The 20,915-nt window shown below is 34.9% G+C and overlaps 3 protein-coding genes across 4 annotated transcripts in view; 1 reads left to right on the forward strand and 2 right to left on the reverse strand.

Moving 5' to 3' along the window:
* The window catches only part of alpk1 (alpha-kinase 1), an 859,942-nt gene that overhangs the window by 640,610 nt on the left and 198,417 nt on the right, over nt 1-20,915 (reverse strand). The gene's annotated exons all lie outside the window — the stretch shown is intronic.
* The window catches only part of si:cabz01076231.1, a 758,238-nt gene that overhangs the window by 168,724 nt on the left and 568,599 nt on the right, over nt 1-20,915 (reverse strand). The window lies entirely within an intron of this gene.
* Nucleotides 3,151-13,311, forward strand: si:cabz01085394.1. Of its 2 annotated transcripts, none has more exons than XM_073907807.1 (4): nt 3,151-3,357; nt 6,230-6,353; nt 8,864-10,053; nt 12,277-13,299. In XM_073907807.1, exons 2-4 carry the CDS (start codon nt 6,320-6,322, stop codon nt 12,670-12,672), a joined length of 1,620 nt encoding a protein of 539 aa, XP_073763908.1. In that variant the 5' UTR covers nt 3,151-3,357; nt 6,230-6,319; the 3' UTR covers nt 12,673-13,299. The 2 variants fall into 2 exon arrangements, with proteins under 2 accessions (XP_073763908.1, XP_021333793.1); XM_021478118.3 differs by having other exon boundaries at nt 3,157-3,357; nt 8,864-10,014; nt 12,277-13,311.

Raw genomic sequence — 20,915 nt, forward strand, 5'->3', positions numbered from 1 at the left:
CATATATATATATATATATGTTATTATTTTAAAAATTAATTAGTAATGAGGGTCTTTAATATATGCTTTAATCAAACTAATTATTTTAAAAAGGTATGTCAAATAAACTGGTGTATAGAGGTTTGAAATGATAATTTGAATTAAAATCATGTAATATTGTGCACATTTTTGTGTTGTTATTGTTATAAAAACTTTCAGAGATGCATTTTACTATGATTATAAGTTTTATGCATACTCTAAAACACATAACCTTAATACATAATCTAATTTTATTGATATATTATTTCAATATTATATAATACATATTTCAACTTCGGCATGGAGAAATACTTAATAATTGAAATTTAGAGAATTTTATAATAATTTAGATATAACAATAGAGACATTTAATAATATCATTAATAATAATAATAAAATAATGACAATAATAATAAAACAACAACAACATACAATTATTAAACACATACGTGTCAAATAAACTGGTGTACAGAGGCTTTATATAATTATCTGTATTGAATTCATTCAATAATGTGCACAATTTTGTGTTGTTATTGTTATAAACACTTTCAGAAGTGCATTTTACTATCATTATATGATTTATTTAGCTCAAAAACACATGAACTTAATAAATGAAGTCATTTTAATTTATTTCATATTATTGAAGTATTTTATCAAGTGTATTTGTTCCAAAGATTTATTTTCTAATGACTGTGTCTTATTATATTCCTAACTTTGTCCATAATTGATTATATATATATATATATATATATATATATATATATATATATATATATATATATATATATATATATATATATTCATATATTTATTTTCTTTTTTTAATAAACTCAAATTGATGCAATCAAACAAATTAATAAAATGCATATATGGCAAATAAACTGGTGCACTGAGATGTTAAATGCAAATTTGTATAAATATTGCGCACATTTTGTATTATTATTGTTGTAATAAATACGAGCTCATCCACACATCTATAATTAGAGGAGCTGAATTTCACGCTCAGTGATCTGACTGAAACTGCTATCTCTTCATCAGATGTTTCTGCTCATCACTACAAGGAAGTGTTTTCTTTTTTTGTGTTTGTGTGTGTGAGAGAAATCTTGTGAATGTTGATTTCCTGAACACGAGTACAGTAAAGCTCACACCCTCTATTGTTCATGTTTGATTTATGTACTGCGCACAGAATAATACAGAACTGTAAACACTTTGCACATACTTAAGAGCACTTAACCCTCCTCAGATCTGTCTTCACTGACGGACGCTTCATTATTACACACAACAGCACTGAAATCTGAACTCCACACGGTCATTTACATAGTTTCTCAACACCATCACGCTTTATATATTTTATCAAATATAGTATTATAGAGTATAATGTAATACAATATGTTCTATGATATTATATGATATAATATTAATACACCAGGCAAATTCTGACTTAAACTTACTTTAAGGATGCAAATGCAGAATAAACAAATCTATGAACAAAACAAAACCAAAAGCAAACACACAAACGCCACAGGAGGAAATACAACACAACAGACGGACACAAAATGCCAAATACAGTCAGAATTACTCACCCCCTGTTCATTTTTCCCCAATTTCTGTGTAACAGAGCAGATTTCTCCAGCACAGTTCTAATCATAATAGTTTTAATAACTCATCTCTAATACCTGATTTATTTCCTCTTTGTCATGATGACAGTAAATAATATTAGACTAGATATTCTTCAAGACACTTCTATACAGCTTAAAGTGACATGTAAAGGCTTCACTAGGGTAATTAGGGTAAAGTTAGGGTAATTAGGCAAGTCATTGTATAACAGTGGTTTGTTCTGGAGACTATCCAACACTAATATTGCTGAAGGGGCCAATAATATTGAGCTTGAAAAGGCTTTAAAATAATTAAAAATGGCTTTTTTTCTAGCCGAAATAAAACAAATAAGACTTTCTCCAGAAGAACAAATATTAGAGGAAACACTGTGAACATTTCCTGAATCTGTTCATCTGTTCATTTGGGAAATATAAAAAAAAAATAAAATAAATAAAAGGGGGGCTAATAATTCTGACTTCAGCTGTATGTGAAAGGAGAACAATTAAACTCATTTAGATCATAAGACGAGGGCTGTGGACCGTAAATAACCATAGTAACTGACAGCATAACTAAGAGCATAAGAAGAGAAACAGAAGTAAACAGAAATAAATAAACACAGGGTGTGGACGTGACAGCCGCCTTAAACTATTTACTAACCGAAATGCACAAAAAGAATAGCCTAAAATTAAGTGTATTTGCTGGGTTTCTGGCATTTTTGTTCCATAAATTAAATTCTGCAAAAGAAAGCATAGTTACTCTGGAGATAAAATGAGAAACAGATCAAGTCAAGTTCAGTAGTCAAGTTACAGCTCATATTGCAGTATGACAGCTCATAATACAGTAAAATACAGCTCATATTACAGTAAAATACAGCTCATAATACAGTAAAATACAGCTCATATTACGGTAAAATACAGCTCATAATACAGTAAAATACAGTTCATATTACAGTAAAATACAGCTCATAATACAGTAAAATACAGCTCATATTACAGTAAAATACAGCTCATAATACAGTAAAATACAGTTCATATTACAGTAAAATACAGCTCATATTACAGTAAAATACAGCTCATAATACAGTAAAATACAGCTCATATTACAGTAAAATACAGCTCATAATACAGTAAAATACAGCTCATATTACAGTAAAATACAGCTCATAATACAGTAAAATACAGTTCATATTACGGTAAAATACAGCTCATATTACGGTAAAATACAGCTCATATTACAGTAAAATACAGCTCATATTACGGTAAATTAATGTTTGTTAAAAGAAGTTTGTTAATTTACTAAAGCCTATGCTGTATGATGTTTAGTAAGGTGTTGGAAAAATCTCCTGTGAATCAAAAATGGGGAAATGTTTTTTAAAAGAATTTAAATGTGCCTGGATGTTGAATAATCTGAACAGTTACTCATCAGTGATGCACGAAGGTCAGCATTTGCATATGGTTTATGAATTTGCGTCGTTGTGACACAAAGCTGCTGTTGTTGATGCACAAACTCTTGAGAAACTTATTTGCATGATGGCTTTCAAAAAAACGGGGAAATTCTGCCCAGACAGGTTCATCTCCTCGTTTCCCGCTGCTCTCTGAAACGACACACTCAGTGCTAGAAATGGAAATAATGCATAAAATCTTCCTCTGAAAGTAAAGTAATTAAACTAGACAGCAGGTAGAGCGTGAAGATTGATGAAAAACTTGTCTTTTTGACTTATTCCGCCATCTTCCTCTGCTGTTGGTGAGTATGTGGTATTTGAAGAATGTCATTTCTTTCGTCTGTTTCCTCCTCCTGATTGCGAAACTCTTAAGAGCTTTAATTTGACACTGATATACTTCTGAAATACTATCGCTGCAACATACGCTGTGTTATTACCAAACACGATCACCAGTGTCATATTTAAAATTGCATATTCGTGTATATTCTTTAAGAAATTGCGTTTTTCTGGGTTGAGGCACTGTAATAGTGAGAAATCGCTTTCTCTGATCTGTGTCTTAAACAATAATATGAATAATCAAAATGATAGATCATATAAAAATACATTTGATCACCCCTATAACGGTTCATGCCACTGTGAATGCAGAATCACGCCATAATCCGTTTATGCCAGCTAATCTAGACAATCAGAAGATCTAGAGCGATTGAAAGGCACTTTCTGGTAAAATCTGTGTTTGTATCTACATATAGACAAATAGTAAAGTCATTTCAAAGTTTGTAGTGTGACCTACAGTGTAACGTCTGTAGGCCATCTACCTCATGAACCGTTAAATATTCCCCTACTGTGTGACAATCATGCAATACTTTCTCATACGCATCTTACACAGCACCTCATAGACAAAACAACAGCACATTATTTAATAAGTGTGTGTGCTATTTTTTTAAACTAACAGGTATTCAAGTTCTGGTTCTTGCAACACATTTCACAAACAGTTGTAACAGTAAAGCATTTCTCACTTTATAATGTTGCCGTTCCTTTTTATAACAACTAAAGGCGTTTAGGGACTGAAGACACCAAGTGATGAACTGTTTTAGGGGCAATTCTGTCCCATTCCTCCTGCAAACAAGTCTTAAGATGGCCAACAGTATGAGAGCTTCATTGTCGCACTTGCCACACATTCTCTATTGCAGACAGATCAGGACTGCAGGCAGGCCAGTCCAGTAGCCGTCTCCTCTTCCTCTGCAGCAGGACTCTGTAAAGTGAGCTGAATGTGCTTCTGCATTGTCTTGTTGGACGCTGCATGAGCGTCCCTGGAGCAGAAGGCAGCATATTGAGCTCCAGAATCTCTCTGTGCTGTTCAGCATTAATGGAGCATCACAGAAGAGCAGGTCACCTTCGCCAAGAGCACTGACACAACCCCAGACCATGACAGAGCCGGGCTTCTGGACTTGTTGCTGGACACTGTCTGGATGATCCTCTTCTTCTTTGGTTTGAAGCACAAAGCACATATTTCTCCCAAAAAACACCTGAACAACTGATTCACCTGACCGTTTCCACTGTGTGATGGTCCTTGCGAGAAGGCGCTTCTGGACACTGTTAACATAGGGCTTCCTCTTGGCACAGTGCAGTTTTGACTGGCGTTTGTGGATGTGACTCTGTATTGTGGTGCTTGACAAAGGTTTAGCGCAGTAGTGCTGAGCCCATGTGCTGATCTGCTTATAGATGAATGAGGACTCTTGATGCAGCGCCCCCTGAGGGGTCGGAGGTCACAGTTGTTCAGCTCAGGCTTGCGCTCTTGTCCTTTACGCACTGAAACTCCTCCAGATTCCTTCAGTCTTTAATGCTGTTCTGCACTGTTGAAGGTGAAATATCCACATGTCTTCCTCTCTTTCTCTGAGGATCATTGTGTTTCAGCAGTTCACTCATCTCCTCTCATATCATCAAACTGGCGATCCTCGACCCATCTCTGATCCTAAAGGACTAGAGCTTTCCTGATGAGCAGATCATCATCACCATCACCTGTACACATCACCTGTGTCACATCACATCATTCAGCAGATCACCTGATCACTGCCCTAAACTGATCCTGGCATAAATTTTATTGAAATGTGTTGCGAGAACCAAAATTGTAATACAAGTTTATATTAAAAAAAATAAAATAAATAAATAATAAAAAATACCAATAAAAGTTTATGAGGAACACATTAAATAATATTTGTTTTATTGTCAGCAATAAAATAAAATATGATAATAATATATTACATATTATTTATGTTTATATATATATATATATATATATATATATATATATATATATATATATATATATATATATATATATATACACATACATATATATATATATATATATAAATATATATATATATATATATATATATATATATATATATATATATATATATATATATTTATATATATATATATATATATTTATATATATATATATATATATATATAATACGAAAAATAATATGATAATATACATTATAACTATTATTTTTGTGTTTTGTTGCATTGTCAGCAATAAAATACAAAAATAGTATTTAGCATATTATATATTATTAAATATTAAATAAATATATTAAATAAATATAAATATATTAAATTTTATTTGTTTAATATTAATACACACACACACACACACACACACACACATATATATATACATAGTAATATAATAATATACAATATAAATATTATTTTTGTTTGTGTTTGTATAAATTTTTTTATATATATTTTTGTATTATTGTTATAAATATTTTGAAAAGTGCTCTGTACAGTAGTAATGCAGAATTTTTATAAATGTAATTGTGTATATATATATGTAATAAATGTAGTTTTTATATATCTATTTGCTGTTTAATATTCATAGACATTAGTTAATATTAACATTTGATTGCACAGGATTGAAGAACATTAGCCAAAAACACTGGATAAAAGATGACACGATTTCACAATTTGTGGCATTGCAGATATCATAGGGCTCTATTTCAGCCTTTGCTATCGGAGTGTTTGTCAGTATTGACATTAAAAGAGTATGAATGGTAGCAGTATTTGATCAGATTTCTTTATTTCTAAAGTACGTCATGTGATGTAAAGGATTCAGTGCTTTCGTATGTTGCGTTCAGAATGTGCCTCTCCTCTTAAAAACAGGGTAAAAGGTTTCAGCTCAACCTTCAGTATGGGAAGAGATTTCCATCAAATGTGATAAAGGAGTGGTTGTGTAAGGTTTCTCAGATCAGCATGGGCCGTAATGCAGCATTCCTGCTCCTCTGGGGTGAGTGCAGTTCAGAAAATGTGTGTGTGTGTGTGTGTGTGTGTGTGTGTGTGTGTGTGTGTGTGTCATTATTAGCCACAAATGACTTTGCAAATTTGTCTATGCTGCCTGTTTTAACCAGCACTCGCTGGTAGAAGATATTGCAGCTTAATGGGATCTTTCTGATTATATACAGGAATATTTAGGAATAATAAAATGGCCAAATATTTAGTAAAATCAGCTTGAACTTTGCATTTCATATCAACCAAATGTTAATAAACAAATGTAGCGCCCTTTCCTTATGGCGAGGGCAGGGCCCTGGATTCTTATAAATTAGATCCCTCTTAATTTGTATTTTACCCCGAAAAATAAGCCATAACCTGATACCAATTAATATGAATAATAAACATAACCAATTTGGTACATAATTACTAAATTCCAAATTTACTTCAACACAATGTAACTAACAAAGATAAACAAACAAAAGAAATTAAGGTTTGCTTCACAATAAAGTGCTTTGTTTTTCTTTTGTAAACTCAAATAAACAGCACAATCAACAGATCATTCAGAAAAGCTCAAAAATAGACCATATAAATGAACTGAGAAATAATAAACCCTGTTGCAGGCCTGTGTCGGTGCTTGTGTTCCTAGTGGCATAACACACAGTTGCCGCTTCACCCTAAGGGCAAATAAACCATAGTTCACTCCTACCAGAGCCAGGGAATGCTCTAGAACTAGAGCTTTAGTGCGTGGAGAAAAAGGAGAGCGTCAGCAGAGTGCGTCACATCCAGCACTACCAGAGGAGCACTGAGATGTCCTGGTTTCTCAGGGCGCTAGCTGGGATGTCCGGAGTCGTTGGTGATTCTCAATTGCGGTCCACCGACGCAAACTCGCAGATCTCTGCCTTAGTGGCTCACGCTGTATTTAGTGAACACAGTGCAACAAATAGTCTGTTGATACTCAGAGGAAATTGCTATCCTCACAGGATCCTAGATGTTATAAGCTCTCTTCAGTTCACTATTCGACAACAAGCAGAGCAAAAAATCCCTCTCTAACGCCAACGTTCACCCAGACAAAGTCTTCAACAATGCTCTTCTGCTCCCCTCATATATCTTCCGGGATATTAATTTCCGGTCACCTTATAACCACTTCCATAATGGCACAACAGGTAAAACTTCTTAAATATAAATGCATTAATTCAGAAACAAAACATCCAATATACAATGAACAAATAATCAAAAAACACAATTTTAGAACAAATAAATTAATTGACAACTGGGCTCTGTAAACGAGAAGAGTGAAAGAAAAATCTAACGGATATGCATTTACTTGGTAATTAACTATAATATGGGTTAAAATCTGAGTTTACAATTAAAGACTTCGTGGTATGTGACAAGACTAAAATATTTGTTAAAAACCTTCATCAGACATCAGACCTTCTGCAGGTGTCCCTGCTGAGTTTAGCTCCAACTTGCCTCAACACACCTGCCTGGATGTTTCAAGTATACCCAGTAAGAGCTTGATTAGCTTGTTCAGGTGTGTTTGATTAGGGTTGGAGCTAAAATGTGCAGGACACCGGACCTCCAGGAACAAGTTTGGTGACCACTGTTATACACAAACAAAAATAGAGAGGAAATTACAAGACAGTCTCAGAAAAAAAAATCCTGAAATTTCATTTAGCATCATATTGGCATCTAATTCCAAACATATACTCAGGAGATGTGTGGCTTTTGACCTATTATTTTTCTGTATTGCTCCAGATAAAATTTCACATATTTGTTTATGAAATAATAATTTATTTTTTTAAATTTCTCAAGCACCGATAACTTTTTCATTTTGAGCATTATAATCTCTAGATGTTGGATAATAAAGCCCAGAGGGTCTTCTTTCCAAAGATACATGAACTGTGAATGTAGACCAAATCATTCAGCAACTGTCAATGTTTTAGCTTTGGGAAGGTCATTTTTAAGAAAATGCCTTTGACGCTGAGGTATGATACCGATAAAACTTTACAGAAATCTCACTTTGCATTCTATCGTCATCAAATTTGAAAAATAAACTTATAAGACACTTGGCTTTCAAGTCATATTTATTTCTAGGACATTACATAAATGTTTTCCTGTGTTTGCATATGAAAAATGAAATATTAAACAATACAATATTATTTTTCTCATGACTCCATAATGCATAACCTTTCAGATATTTTTAACATGTAACTTCGCCAGTGTCTTCTTTCCAATGATACCTAATTTGTGTTTGTAGCTTACTGGAGTCAGGAACTGTTGCTATTTAAAGTTAGGTGGGTGTAAATCCCCAAAATTGAGTGCTGGGTAACAGGTTAGAGCAAAGTGTGACATAAAATAAAATCACTGGTACAAATCGATTAATACCTCCCTTCCATTTACTACATTGTGTGAACGATTGATTTATTTGCTACATAAATGTTGCATGTATTTCAGGAAATAAGATCTATTGGCTGTCTCACCTTGGCTTACAGTCCTTTCAAAAGCATTTCCCATTCTTACTTGCAGGAATACTGAATTCTTGTCTTCCACCAGACTACTGCCAAATCAACCTTCAAACCCCAGAGAGTAGCATTTCCATTCCTTCAGCTCCTGTAACATTACCTGGTATCCAAACACCTGAGCCAACAACTGAAGCCTCAACCAGCAAAAGTGACAGAAACTCTGAGAAATATTCTGAAACGCCAATAACTGACCAATCAGGCAATACATCCGAGTACACAGCCACAAATAAAGACTCCATCTCTCCATCAAACACCTCAAGGGTTTTGAGCGATACTGACAGAAACACATCTACACCAAACCTGACTCAGAATAATGTGAATACAACCAATGACACTACTGTGACTGCTGACTCCACATATCTAACAGCACCTGCAGAACCTTCAATGTCTTCTGGTACAACTGAAAGTGCTGAGGATCAAAACACAAACACAGCTACAACATCACCACAACCATCAGACAATACATCCAAATACACCCCAGATGCAATATCTCCACAGTTCTCATCTTCTACACCAGATTCTAGTCTAGAGAAAACCTCAGAGAGCAACATTTCCATTTCCTCAACTCCTGGCACATTAACTAGAGTCCAAACACACGCGCTAACAGCTGACGTCTCAACTAACAGAAACTCTGAGAAACATTCTGAATCATCACTGACAGTCCCCGACCCATCAGGCAGTACATCTAAATACACCGCACATACCACAACAGAGCGTCCATCCTATACATCAGAAGACAGTCTGAACCCATTCAGCACGCTCATGACTGAGAACCACAGCTCCATCACAGCCTCCATCGCTTCAGCTGAGAAGACAGAGCACGTTTCACATAATCACAATAAAACCGCATCAACTCTGAACACAGCCGCAGAACTGATCTCAGCCAGCAGCTACACTGGCATTTCCAATGAAATGTCTGATATAGAGGCTCCTGAATCTACAGCTGCAGATATCTTCACAGTCATAAACACAGATGACAGTTCTCTGGTCAGTTTTAACACAAATAAATCACCATCATCCACAACGACTGATGCAGTGGACACAAGTTTGTTTACAGCCTCAGACTTCGAGACCTTCAGCACTGACATACAGGAGCAATATTCAACTCCTAGTGAACCTACCGATCAAGAGGACTCACTGACACCTTCTCCACAGGTAATGTCTACACTAGTTACCAACCATCTGTTAACTCAGGTAACCTGCAAACTACACCACACCTGGAAAATTACAGTTTCCCACATGTTCATGTGACCACTGGTCATATTCTGTCATATTAAACCTTCTGTAAATAATTTACTGTTGCTTAGAACATTTAAATCTCTAAATAATTATTGATATTGTAAAAGTTTCGACCTCCACAACCTGTCTGTATTTTATTTATGACTAACAATGAATTATTATATCTTTATAATATGTTACGGGGGTGTGAACCCACACAGGTCTCACGGTTCGGTTACGATTATCATGCCATCGATTGGATTCAATTTGATATCTCAGTGCATTGACAATGCTTTCCATACACAGTTTTAGATTTTTTAATCACAACACAAAGATTCCTGAATTAATTTTTTAAAATATAGTTTTATTTTTATTTATTTATTTATCAGGATCCCCATTAGCCACTACTAGGTAGTGGCTATTCTTCCTGGGGTGCATCGAACACAACACAAAAATTACATTAATACACAACAACAAAGACATGAAATATTTCTTAAATGATTTTCTAAACCTCATTTTTCTTGTTGCAAAGCATGTAATGTCTAATGGCAATTCATTCAATTCAATATATTCATATTTGTACAGTATATTATTTGTAACACAATGTTGTCCTTTAATACAAGCAGTCAGATATATGAACTGTGCCTTTAATTTTACCTGCTCAAAGTAAACACTCTTTTTGATTGTTTTAAACAAAACTCGAGGACAGGCACAGAACAACACGAGCATTTACAGAAAATAAACTAATGTAAATATAATTCCTCTTGCTTTCTGAGTGATGTTGTGCAAGTTACGTCCCTATGACCTTCCACACTTCCACTGTCGGGCCAGGGTTTTTATCGGGCCGGGCCGTGCTACATGCAGTGAATTGTGAATAGTTGTCTGCTTTTTAAGTAGTCGAAGCATTTTACTCTCGCATTTTACACTCGCCCTCGCCTCGTTCCAATAGTATTCTACTGCGATATAGCACATGAGATAAATGACGTCAGTACGTAATAACCGGCGATGATCTATTACTTAATCAATACCCAATTATCTACAGATGAAGTCAGAATTATTTGCTCCCCTGTTTATTTTTTCCCCCAATTTCTGTGTAACAGAGAGCAGATTTCTCCATCACATTTTTAATCATAATAGTGTTAATAACTCATCTCTAATCACTGATTTATTTTCTCTTTGTCATGATGACAGCACATAATATTAGTCTAGATATTCTTCAAGACACTTCTATACAGCTTAAAGTCACATTTAAAGGCTTCACTAGGGTAATTAGGTTAACTAGGCAGGTTAGGGTAATTAGGCAAGTTATTGTATAATGATGGTTTGTTCTGTAGACAGTCGGGAAAAAAATGAGCTTAAAGGGGCTAATAATATTGTCCTTAAAATGGTGTTTAAAAAATTAAAAACTGCTTTTATTCTAGCCGAAATAAAACAAATAAGACTTTCCCCAGAAGAAAAAACATTTTCAGACATACTGTGAACATTTTCTTGCTCTGTTAAACATGATTTGGGAAATATTAAAACAAGAAATAAAATAGGGGGTTAATAATTCTGACTTAAACTGTATGTCAGCATCACTATTAATAGGTTACATCAAAAATAAAGGAACTGTGAAAGCAATCCACATTAACAATTAGTTTATTTTTAAAGTTCACAGTAATGCGTGTTGTATTTTCCAACTGTAGTTAGTGATTATTGGCACAGACTTTGCTAAATCGCACAAGTGATTTGATCTTGATGTATTATTGAGCTCTTATTCCCACATCTGCATTAACTTTGTATGTATTTCCTCACCTGAATACCTAAAGGGGACCAATTATGCAAATATAGCTCTAATAAATGGGTTAGTTGTGTGTCTGCAGTGTGTGAATACAGCCAGCTTCTCATTGTAAAAATTATTATTGTCATTTTTTTACTCAGACTTGTCTGCAGAAACACTTTGATTGACATTCTCCCTTTGAACTTGTCCTCAGAGGGGGAAAGCCCCGCCCACTAGTGACCATCTCTCCCTCATTAGCATAGGACAGTAGTTTTGTTTTAGAATCTGCCACTATGCTGACACATAGGCATTTGTAGCTCCAAAGATCAAAGCCTAAAAGGGTCAGCTGGAAAGATTTATGCAAATCCAGCATTATAGCTAGATATTCTTCATAAAAATATCTCATTTTCATGTAACTTTTTTCTGTACTGTTTTTACAGTCAAACCAGGCGGTGACCTCAAACTCCACCAATCAGGGGAAGCAAATATCTAATGCAGACACCATCTCTAATGCATTTTCTCCTGTCGCATCCACACATGAAGACTTGATATCGTCTCCTAATCCAGTGACTGACCCATCAGCTCATGAACCCAGCCAGAAGAACGACTCAGACTCCACCGACAGCTGCTTAAACAGCACACCCTCAATACCTGCAGATCTGACAAACTCGCCATTATCTACTGACACCATCAGAGAAGGAATCGCTGATAAGTGTGAAAGAGAAAGCATCATCTTTCTGCTAAACACAAGGAAAGTGCCCGTGTTTAAAACCCTGGCCTTTAATTACCCGCTCATGCATCAAGTCACAATCATGAGCACGCTGTCAAAACCATGAAGCCGTCATACTGATGAAGAGAACAGAAACTTCCTGCTAATTAAAATAGATCAAGTGTTTTGTGGTTACTTAACAAACTATGCAGGGTATTTGAGCGTCAAACAGATCATATGACAAGGCACTCAAAATGGCTCAACAAATAAACAAAGACGCTGGGAAAACAGTGGAAGAACTGGTTTGATACTGTATGAAGCACTTTCAGTTTGACAATAAATATGATACCGTTTGGATCACAGGTATAAATATTGTATATTACATTGATTTTTGTGGCCGTTATATTTCTGTTGATGCTTTCCCTGACCGTTTATTTCAGTTCTTGCTTTCTCAACAACCTTGCTGTTGCTAACACACCACTGCATGAAGCTGTTTGAACAGAAAATGAGCACCACAGACTGTAAAACTCAGGAGTGTTTATGTACAAAACTGTAAAGACTGTAAACTGCTTTAAAACACGTGTGAACATAGAAAGTATGTAAAACAAAAACTATACATACTTCTTTATTTGTCTGTATCTGTACTTTCAAGCATGTGTACACTGCAAAAATGCTTCTCTTACTTAGATTTTTTCTCTTGTCCGAATATCTCACAATTATTAAATCAAGAAGTAAAACAAAGTTTTGTTTTTAGAAATACTGAGTGAAAACGAAGTGAGCTTTTCCTTAAAACAAGCAAAATAATCTGCCAATGGGGAAAGAAATAATCTTGTTTTTCCTTTTGACACAAGATTATTGTGTTTATAATAATAATAATAATAATAATTTCTAACATTTATATATTATTTTTCTGGACACTTAAAGTGCTGTACACATGTTTGGAGGGAATCCCCTCATCTAGCACCAGTGTGCAGCATCCACAGATGAGGCGACAGCAGCCATATTGCACCGGACCGCACACCAGCAGGTTTATTTTTTAATACGACAGGGGGCGTAAAAAGAAATTGACCGTAAAGACATGCAAACAGAGAAGTAGAACGTTTCCGGAACTAGATCATAACATTAATATCATTTAATAATTTAAAACTGATTACTTTTTATTAATTATTTTAATGATTATAAAGACTTTTTAACCATTCACGATTTTTTTAATTCAAACTTTGATGCATCACTTGCCTCTGTTTGTATCTCGGACAGTTCTACCTATTGAAGTTAAATATTATTGACAACAGAACATGAGTTACTCTACAAATATATTTGGTTTTATTGCAAGTACGAAAAGCAAAAAAGTACACTCACTAAAATATACTGATGTTTTCTTAGTTCTAGCTCGCTCCACACATTACTGTCTGGCTAGTTTCTGCCCTCTACTTATGCTAAAAAGGCAGTAATGATCAACATTCCTGACCAATAAAGCCTAGAGGAACAGACATCAGTATATTGTAAACTGATAGACTCAAATATTCCTTTCCCAGATATCAAATAAATGATTTGTTCCTTAATTATAGTTTTATAACTTTTAAACTGTTTTAAATTCTAAACTCTAATGTTTACATCAGTGTAAAACCTATAACTGGTGGAAACACATATTTCTGTATTTGTGTACTGGTTCTCCACTATTGCCATGGCCTCTTTTGGCTTGAACAAACTCATCCCTCAAGTTTTTCCAAACCTTTTAACAAAAACTTCCCTCCTTTCCCACGGCTGTAGCAATTTCTAGCCAAAAATGATTGATCATCTGGTTCTCTCTAGGACAGGCACGTGCACACATAGGGCTCAACCTGTGCAGTGCACATGCCCTTTTTAGTCTTGGATAGAAAGTGCCCTTCCCTAATGATCAGAAGTGCCCCAGCGATGCCCCCATCCCCCCGGATCATATATGATCATCACGGATCATATAAGTGTCTGTACAGGCTTACCCGTTCAAGACAACATCTCTTCACAGTGTTTCATATTCAACTCAAATCAAACGCGGAGCTGTGCGAACTCTTTGCTCGAGTCTCAAAAAACAAAAAAAACAAATCATGCGCTCCGCCAGCCGAAACCATGTCACGTGCACCCACAGTGAACCTCGGCAAACACAGCGATGGTGTCACATTCGCTGCGTGCACAGAGTACAAACCAGGCTTTAGGAGGCCATGATGGACAGAGGCTGATTTGGCCCGGATGCCGGGGTTAAACCCCTACTCTTTTTTGAAAGACACCCTGGGATTTTTAACGACCACAGAGAGTCGAGACCTCGATTTAACATCTCATCTGATACATGGGAAAACACTAACTTTTTATTATTGCCCAATACTATTTTATTATTACCCATTAAACAGACAAGGATGAATATGATTTAGATGGAGCTTTTTTAAGAGTTAAATGTTTTAACAAGAGTCATATAAAATAAATCAAATCAAAACATAATGATTAGAACAACTGATTTTCTTCATGGATTCTGTGTTTAATGATTTGTTAAATTTAATTTTAAACAAAGCGAACAAAATGAACACATCGCACCTTATCAGAGAGGCATTATGTGCAGATATTTAAATTTATTAAATCGCAGACATGAAAAAGTCAGGACCTCGGTTTAACGTCTCATCTGAAAGACGGCGCTCACTGAGCAGTATAGAGTCCCCTTCACTATACTGGGGCATTAGGACCCACACAGACCGCAGATTGAGCGCCACTTACAGCAGCAACCTAGTGTTCCCATGTGGTCTCCCATCCAGATACTGACCAGACACAGCCCTGTTTAACTTCAGTGGGTGACCATTTGAGTTGCAGAGAGCTAGCTGCCAGCTTTAGCCCATTGTCAGAATAATTCGCTTTTTTTTTTTTTTTTTTTTAAGGAAAAACACTTCAATTTTGACTCGTTACCTCTGAAAACTTCACAATATTTTGTGCTTGTCTAGAAAATGCTTTTCAATTAAAGAATTTTTAGATATTTGAACTAGAAACAAGACAAAAACTCAAATAAGAGAGGCATTTTTGCAGTGTCAGAGACTGTAAACTGTAATATAATAACATTTCCTTTTAAAACAGCAGTAGACTTTGTGAAATTTGCCATCATCTTCTGGGCATAATCTTTATGCAGATTAAAAGCTACTAATTTTGTAATCTTGTTCATTAATATAACGCAAATACATTAATTTAACGAATCTCTTATTAAAAACTGGCGAAGCTTCATGCTATTACTGATAGGGCTATTTTTGTCTGTTGATATCTGCGATCTCTCTGAAAGAATGTGACTCGACTTTAAACTTGGTGTAATTTAATACATTGTGAGGAACACATTGTGTCAAACAGAATTTCAGTAAGGGTTTGGTTTAGCTGCTAAATCACTAAAATGAATATATCATATCTATTTTATTTAAAAATAAAGCACATTTGGGACTGACTGCATTCCTTACGTAGATAGACAGAAGGTTATGCACACAACTCACAAATCAGGTCAGGTAATAGACTGTGAAGTTCAAATAAAACCAGAAAAACCACCTGGTATAATTAAAACTTGACTTCTCATTGTAAAAATGCTTCTCTTAAGTAGATTTTTTGGTCTTGTTTCTAGTCTAAATATCTAAAAACTCTTAAATTGAAAATCATTTTCTAGGCAAGCCAAAATTAGGTGAGTTTTTCATTAAAACAAGCAAAATAATCTGCCAATAGCGTAAGAGAAATGATCTGACGTCAAAATGAAAAACAAGATCACTTCACTTACTCCACTGGCAGATTACTTTGCTTGATCTAGGAAAAAACTCACTTAGTTTTGGCATATGATATCTGAAAACAACACCATATGTTCTGCTTGTCTAGAAAATGCTTCTTCATTAAAGTATTTTTACATATTTTAGCTTGAAACAAGTCATTAGGAAAGCTTGTGTTTGCAGTGCTGGACAAGAACTCACATGATAGGAAAGGATGGCTGGATAATATTTCAAATGAAAGTCCTCACATACACACCAGCTATTTTTCTGATTTCTTGAGTTAAGACAGATTCAGTGATCTGAATTTCTGCTTATCTTGATTGTCCTCTTGTTCTTTGTGTTCCCTCTTTTCAAAGCTCTCCTCAATGTCATCCTAAACTCTCTATAGTGCCTTTGTTTTGTCTTTAATTGTTTTTTTTGTCTGTAAGAATGTGAACGCCTGTAGAAATAAATGCAGACACGTTTGAAAAGAAATCAATCATGTAAGAGATAATAGATGAAATGATGATTTCAACTTAATATACAGCAAATATAACATTAACACTTTCTGTAGATGCCATAAGGTAGCCTATGATATAATTTTATGATCATCTGAGTAAAATTAGACACTTTTTCAACAACCTGTTTTCACAGCAGTGCTGGAATGCATTGTTGTATAAGTACGTATATCCAGTTTGGTAAAAGAGGAATGCATTAACAATGCACCAAGTGATAACTATGTGCTTTACGTCAGCTGACAGCAAACAGAGCTAATAAAAGCACCGAAGCCTTTGAAGAGACACTGATTTTACCAACATTTATCAAGGGGTTTATCCTGGGTGTATGACATTACAGATGAGCGATGGATTGGGTGAGTCTGACTTCAGCATTACTCGGTCTTTCAAAACTGCACAGAGGCTTTTCTTCAGTCTTTATTAACTTTTTAAGGTTTTTGTGAATCACATTAAAGTTATAATTTAGCAGAGCACATGCACTGGAACAAACTATTCATTTGTGTATGTATATTTAGAAAATTAATCTTGCCTTCACCTTTACTTTTTATGTTTCTCACTATATACACGCTATAAAAATATCTGTTATTTCCATATTTTGTGGTTGTGAATTGCATTATGGGATGTTGATCTCTGCTCTGTCCACTTTTGATGTTGTAAATTCAACTCTACAGTTTAACAAAGTGACTTTTATCAATATATTGGAAATTTTATATAATATATAATAACTAATATCTAGAGAATGAAGTCTGAAAATGTAGCAAGGTTGTAATATGATACACAAAGCAGACAATACAGCACTTTTAACTATTATAAATGCTCATAAAATCTTTTTTTTTTACAACTTCATGACTGTTACACGGTTTTAATAGTCCAAAAAGTTGTTGGAAGAAAGATTAAGGTGCCAAAATGCAGTTGAAACGCAGAAATAAAATAAGAATATATGGAAAACTGCTGATTTATAGATATTTTTGACAATCAAAGCTGTTTTTTAAAATCATTTTATGCTAAATTTAATGCTTAATTTAGATTTTTCCAAAACAAAAGAGCTAATACATACGAGTAAAGCATTTTAGAGTGATTAGTTGACTGGAAAACAAGACAAACATACAATAACATATTGAAATCTATGGCATTATTAAAGTTCTGCTTTTGACCTGATTGACCACAAGGTTCTGTTGACATGTCTAGAGACAGCAACGTGACAGTTTTAGAGTAGTTCTGTTCTCATCTGACCAATAGATGTTTTAGTGTGGCATTGGCCATCAATCCTCATCCAGTATTCCTCTCAGCTGTGGAGTTCCTCAGGGATCAATCCTTGGGCCTGTATTGGTTACCCTGTATATGCTCTCCTGGCTTCCATTTGCAATAAATATAACATTTCCCTCCATCTATATGCGGATGACTAAAACAAAAAGACGTAAATGGCTTAAAACCACTCCTGGCTAACTTAAGAGGAGCTTAAACTTTGTCTCTCAAGCTTTTTTTATTTTTATTTAAATGAAAATACAACTGAAGTGATTATATTTGGGCGCAAAGAAAATTCTCTGTTAAATGTCCATGTAAGATGTTTGGCTCCACATATTACCCAGTGGGCAGGAAATCATCGGTGTTGTATTTGATGAAAACTTGACAAACAGATCAGTACTGTGGTGAAATCCTGCTTTTACCACCTCAGACAACTGGCTAAAGTCAAGCCATTTTCATCCCAGAGAAATGTTCAAACGGGGATTCATGCCTTCATAACAACACGTCTGGATTACTGTGACTCTCTCTGTTTGGGCATCTCTCAGTCTTCTCTCTCTCGTCTGCAGCTGGTACACAATGTGTCTGCTAGACTACTCTCTGATACCTGCAACTTTGAGTCGGTAACTCTGATTTTAGCTGCACTTCACTGGCTACACATTAAATACGAACTGGTTTTACAACTTTATTATGCTCTGTCCGTATCCCCCCTCTCCATCATTGAGATCTTATAATCTTAATTTACTCACCGTGTCCAGAACACACCTTAAAAAACAAGGTGATCAATCATTCGCGGCTCCTAAACTCTGGAACATTCTACCAATTCACATTAGACTTGCTCCGTCGATTTAATGTGTTTAAGTCTGTTTTGAAGACATATCTAATTTCTCCCACTTATAATACTCCTTGATCACCGTTTAAGTGGTTGTTTCCTTTATATTCTGCTTCTGTCTTTAGTACAGCACTTTAGTCAACCTTGGTTGTTTTTAAATGTGCTTTATAAATAAATACTGTATTGTGTCATATTGTCTATTTGTTTGTGGTTTGTAATGTAGATCATGCAAACTGAAGAATAATTCAACAGCCATTAAAGTAGGTAGATAACTGTAGTAAAGTTCAGAATTCAGTCATTCAAATTTCTGTTTAAAATTAAACACTATAATCTACAATAATTAGCTTAATTAGAAGCTATAAAGACGACATAAAGAACAGCGAAAATAAGTTTGATGAAGGAAAATTTGGATTTGTCATTGAATCATTTACTGAATCATTTTTGATGTCAGCTCTAAACCTTGCCATTCAACAAATAAATGTGTTTATATTTGTTACCATGCGGTGTAAAGTTCAGAGAAGACAAAAAACAAAGAGCAGATCCAAATGCAGCAACAAAACTATAACAAAACAAGACAAAAGTAAAACAAGACAGAGCAAACCAACACACGGACATCATAGGAGCAATACGATATGTGTGAGAGAGAGTGTCAGCTGAAGCGGGAGTTGATTGATGTAATGCATTCTGTTAGTGGTAGTTCACGTGGTGTGTGTGTGTGTGTGTGTGTGTGTGGTGTGTGTGTGTGTGTGTGTGTGTGTGTGTGTAGTTTACCAGTGATCTACAGTCCCTAGGTTGCTGGTGACAGTTACAACATTCCACAGGAAAGCACAGAAATGTGTAAAAAAAAATGTTAGAATTTTGTCAGAAATGATGAAAATAGTATAGTGTTAACATTGCTATCATTAAGAAACATTTTTTCGTGCAACAAATAAGCCTATTAGAAAATGGATAGATACAAAACTAATGCTTTTATGGGTGTATCAACTCCCGTGTTAGGTATTATGCTATTTCTATTAAGTCTTCTATTATTGTCCAACACTTAGGTGAGATGTTTAGGTGAGATGTGCAATGAAAACGCAGTGACTTCAGTGAGAGTGTGGAGGAGGGTGTGGATAAATTATAGGGCTCCAATTCTGGCCTTTTTATGAGATTTACAATAAGCCTTTGGTGTCTCCAGAATGTGTCTGTGAAGTTTCAGGTCAAAATATGTATCAGATCATTTATTATAGCCTGTTGAAAATGTCCATTTTGGTGTAGGAGGAAATTGCAGCTGATTTTGTGCATGTGATTTTACAGTAAATGCAAATTAAAATCATTTGGCTTCAGAGAAAGATAATCAGGGTCACAAATGCCATTACAATGTCCGCAAAAACAAAACAAACACTTGTGTTTTTAACATGTTGCGCTGTTTTTGCTCATCTACTTGTAAATATGCTGTTGTACAAAGATTATTATACAGACCCCCTAGTTTTGCAAAAAAAATTTTATTGTTTTTGTGTTTTTTTGCGATAAAAATGACTGTTTTTGTGGTGGTAATTGGCAGAAATTTTTGGACAATTTTGCGGGGAAAAAAAAAAAAAAATATATATATATATAATTTACCATATTAGGTAGCCTATTGTGTTAGGTGTGCTATCTGACACAATAACACAAATCATAAAAAAGCTTCTTTATTTTGTTCTCCTATGAAGACAAGATCTAAAAAAGATCCAAAATTATACAAAAATTCACCAAAGGAAGGGCGTATAACTTTTTGTATATCCACAATCTTAGTTTCTCTCAGAATTCACTCCCTGAGAATCTGACAACATGTACCTCACTCAGGACATGCGTTAGGGCTTCCCCTACCGTAATACACCTGAAACACGGCTTGCTGTAAAACTCGTCAATGGCAGGGAAGCATTCGCTCTTGTTAACTATAGGAAAAGAGTTAAGCAAAAATATTTATCCATTTGACGAACACCATAATAACAGCCATAAATGTAAAGCACAAATAATGTCCTTTAATTTGGTCACGTTGAGCGGTCGTCATCTGTAAGTCAATCTC

Source organism: Danio rerio, chromosome 7 (genome assembly GCF_049306965.1).
Source record: "Danio rerio strain Tuebingen ecotype United States chromosome 7, GRCz12tu, whole genome shotgun sequence".
In the NCBI taxonomy this organism is placed as follows: Eukaryota; Metazoa; Chordata; class Actinopteri; order Cypriniformes; family Danionidae; genus Danio; species Danio rerio.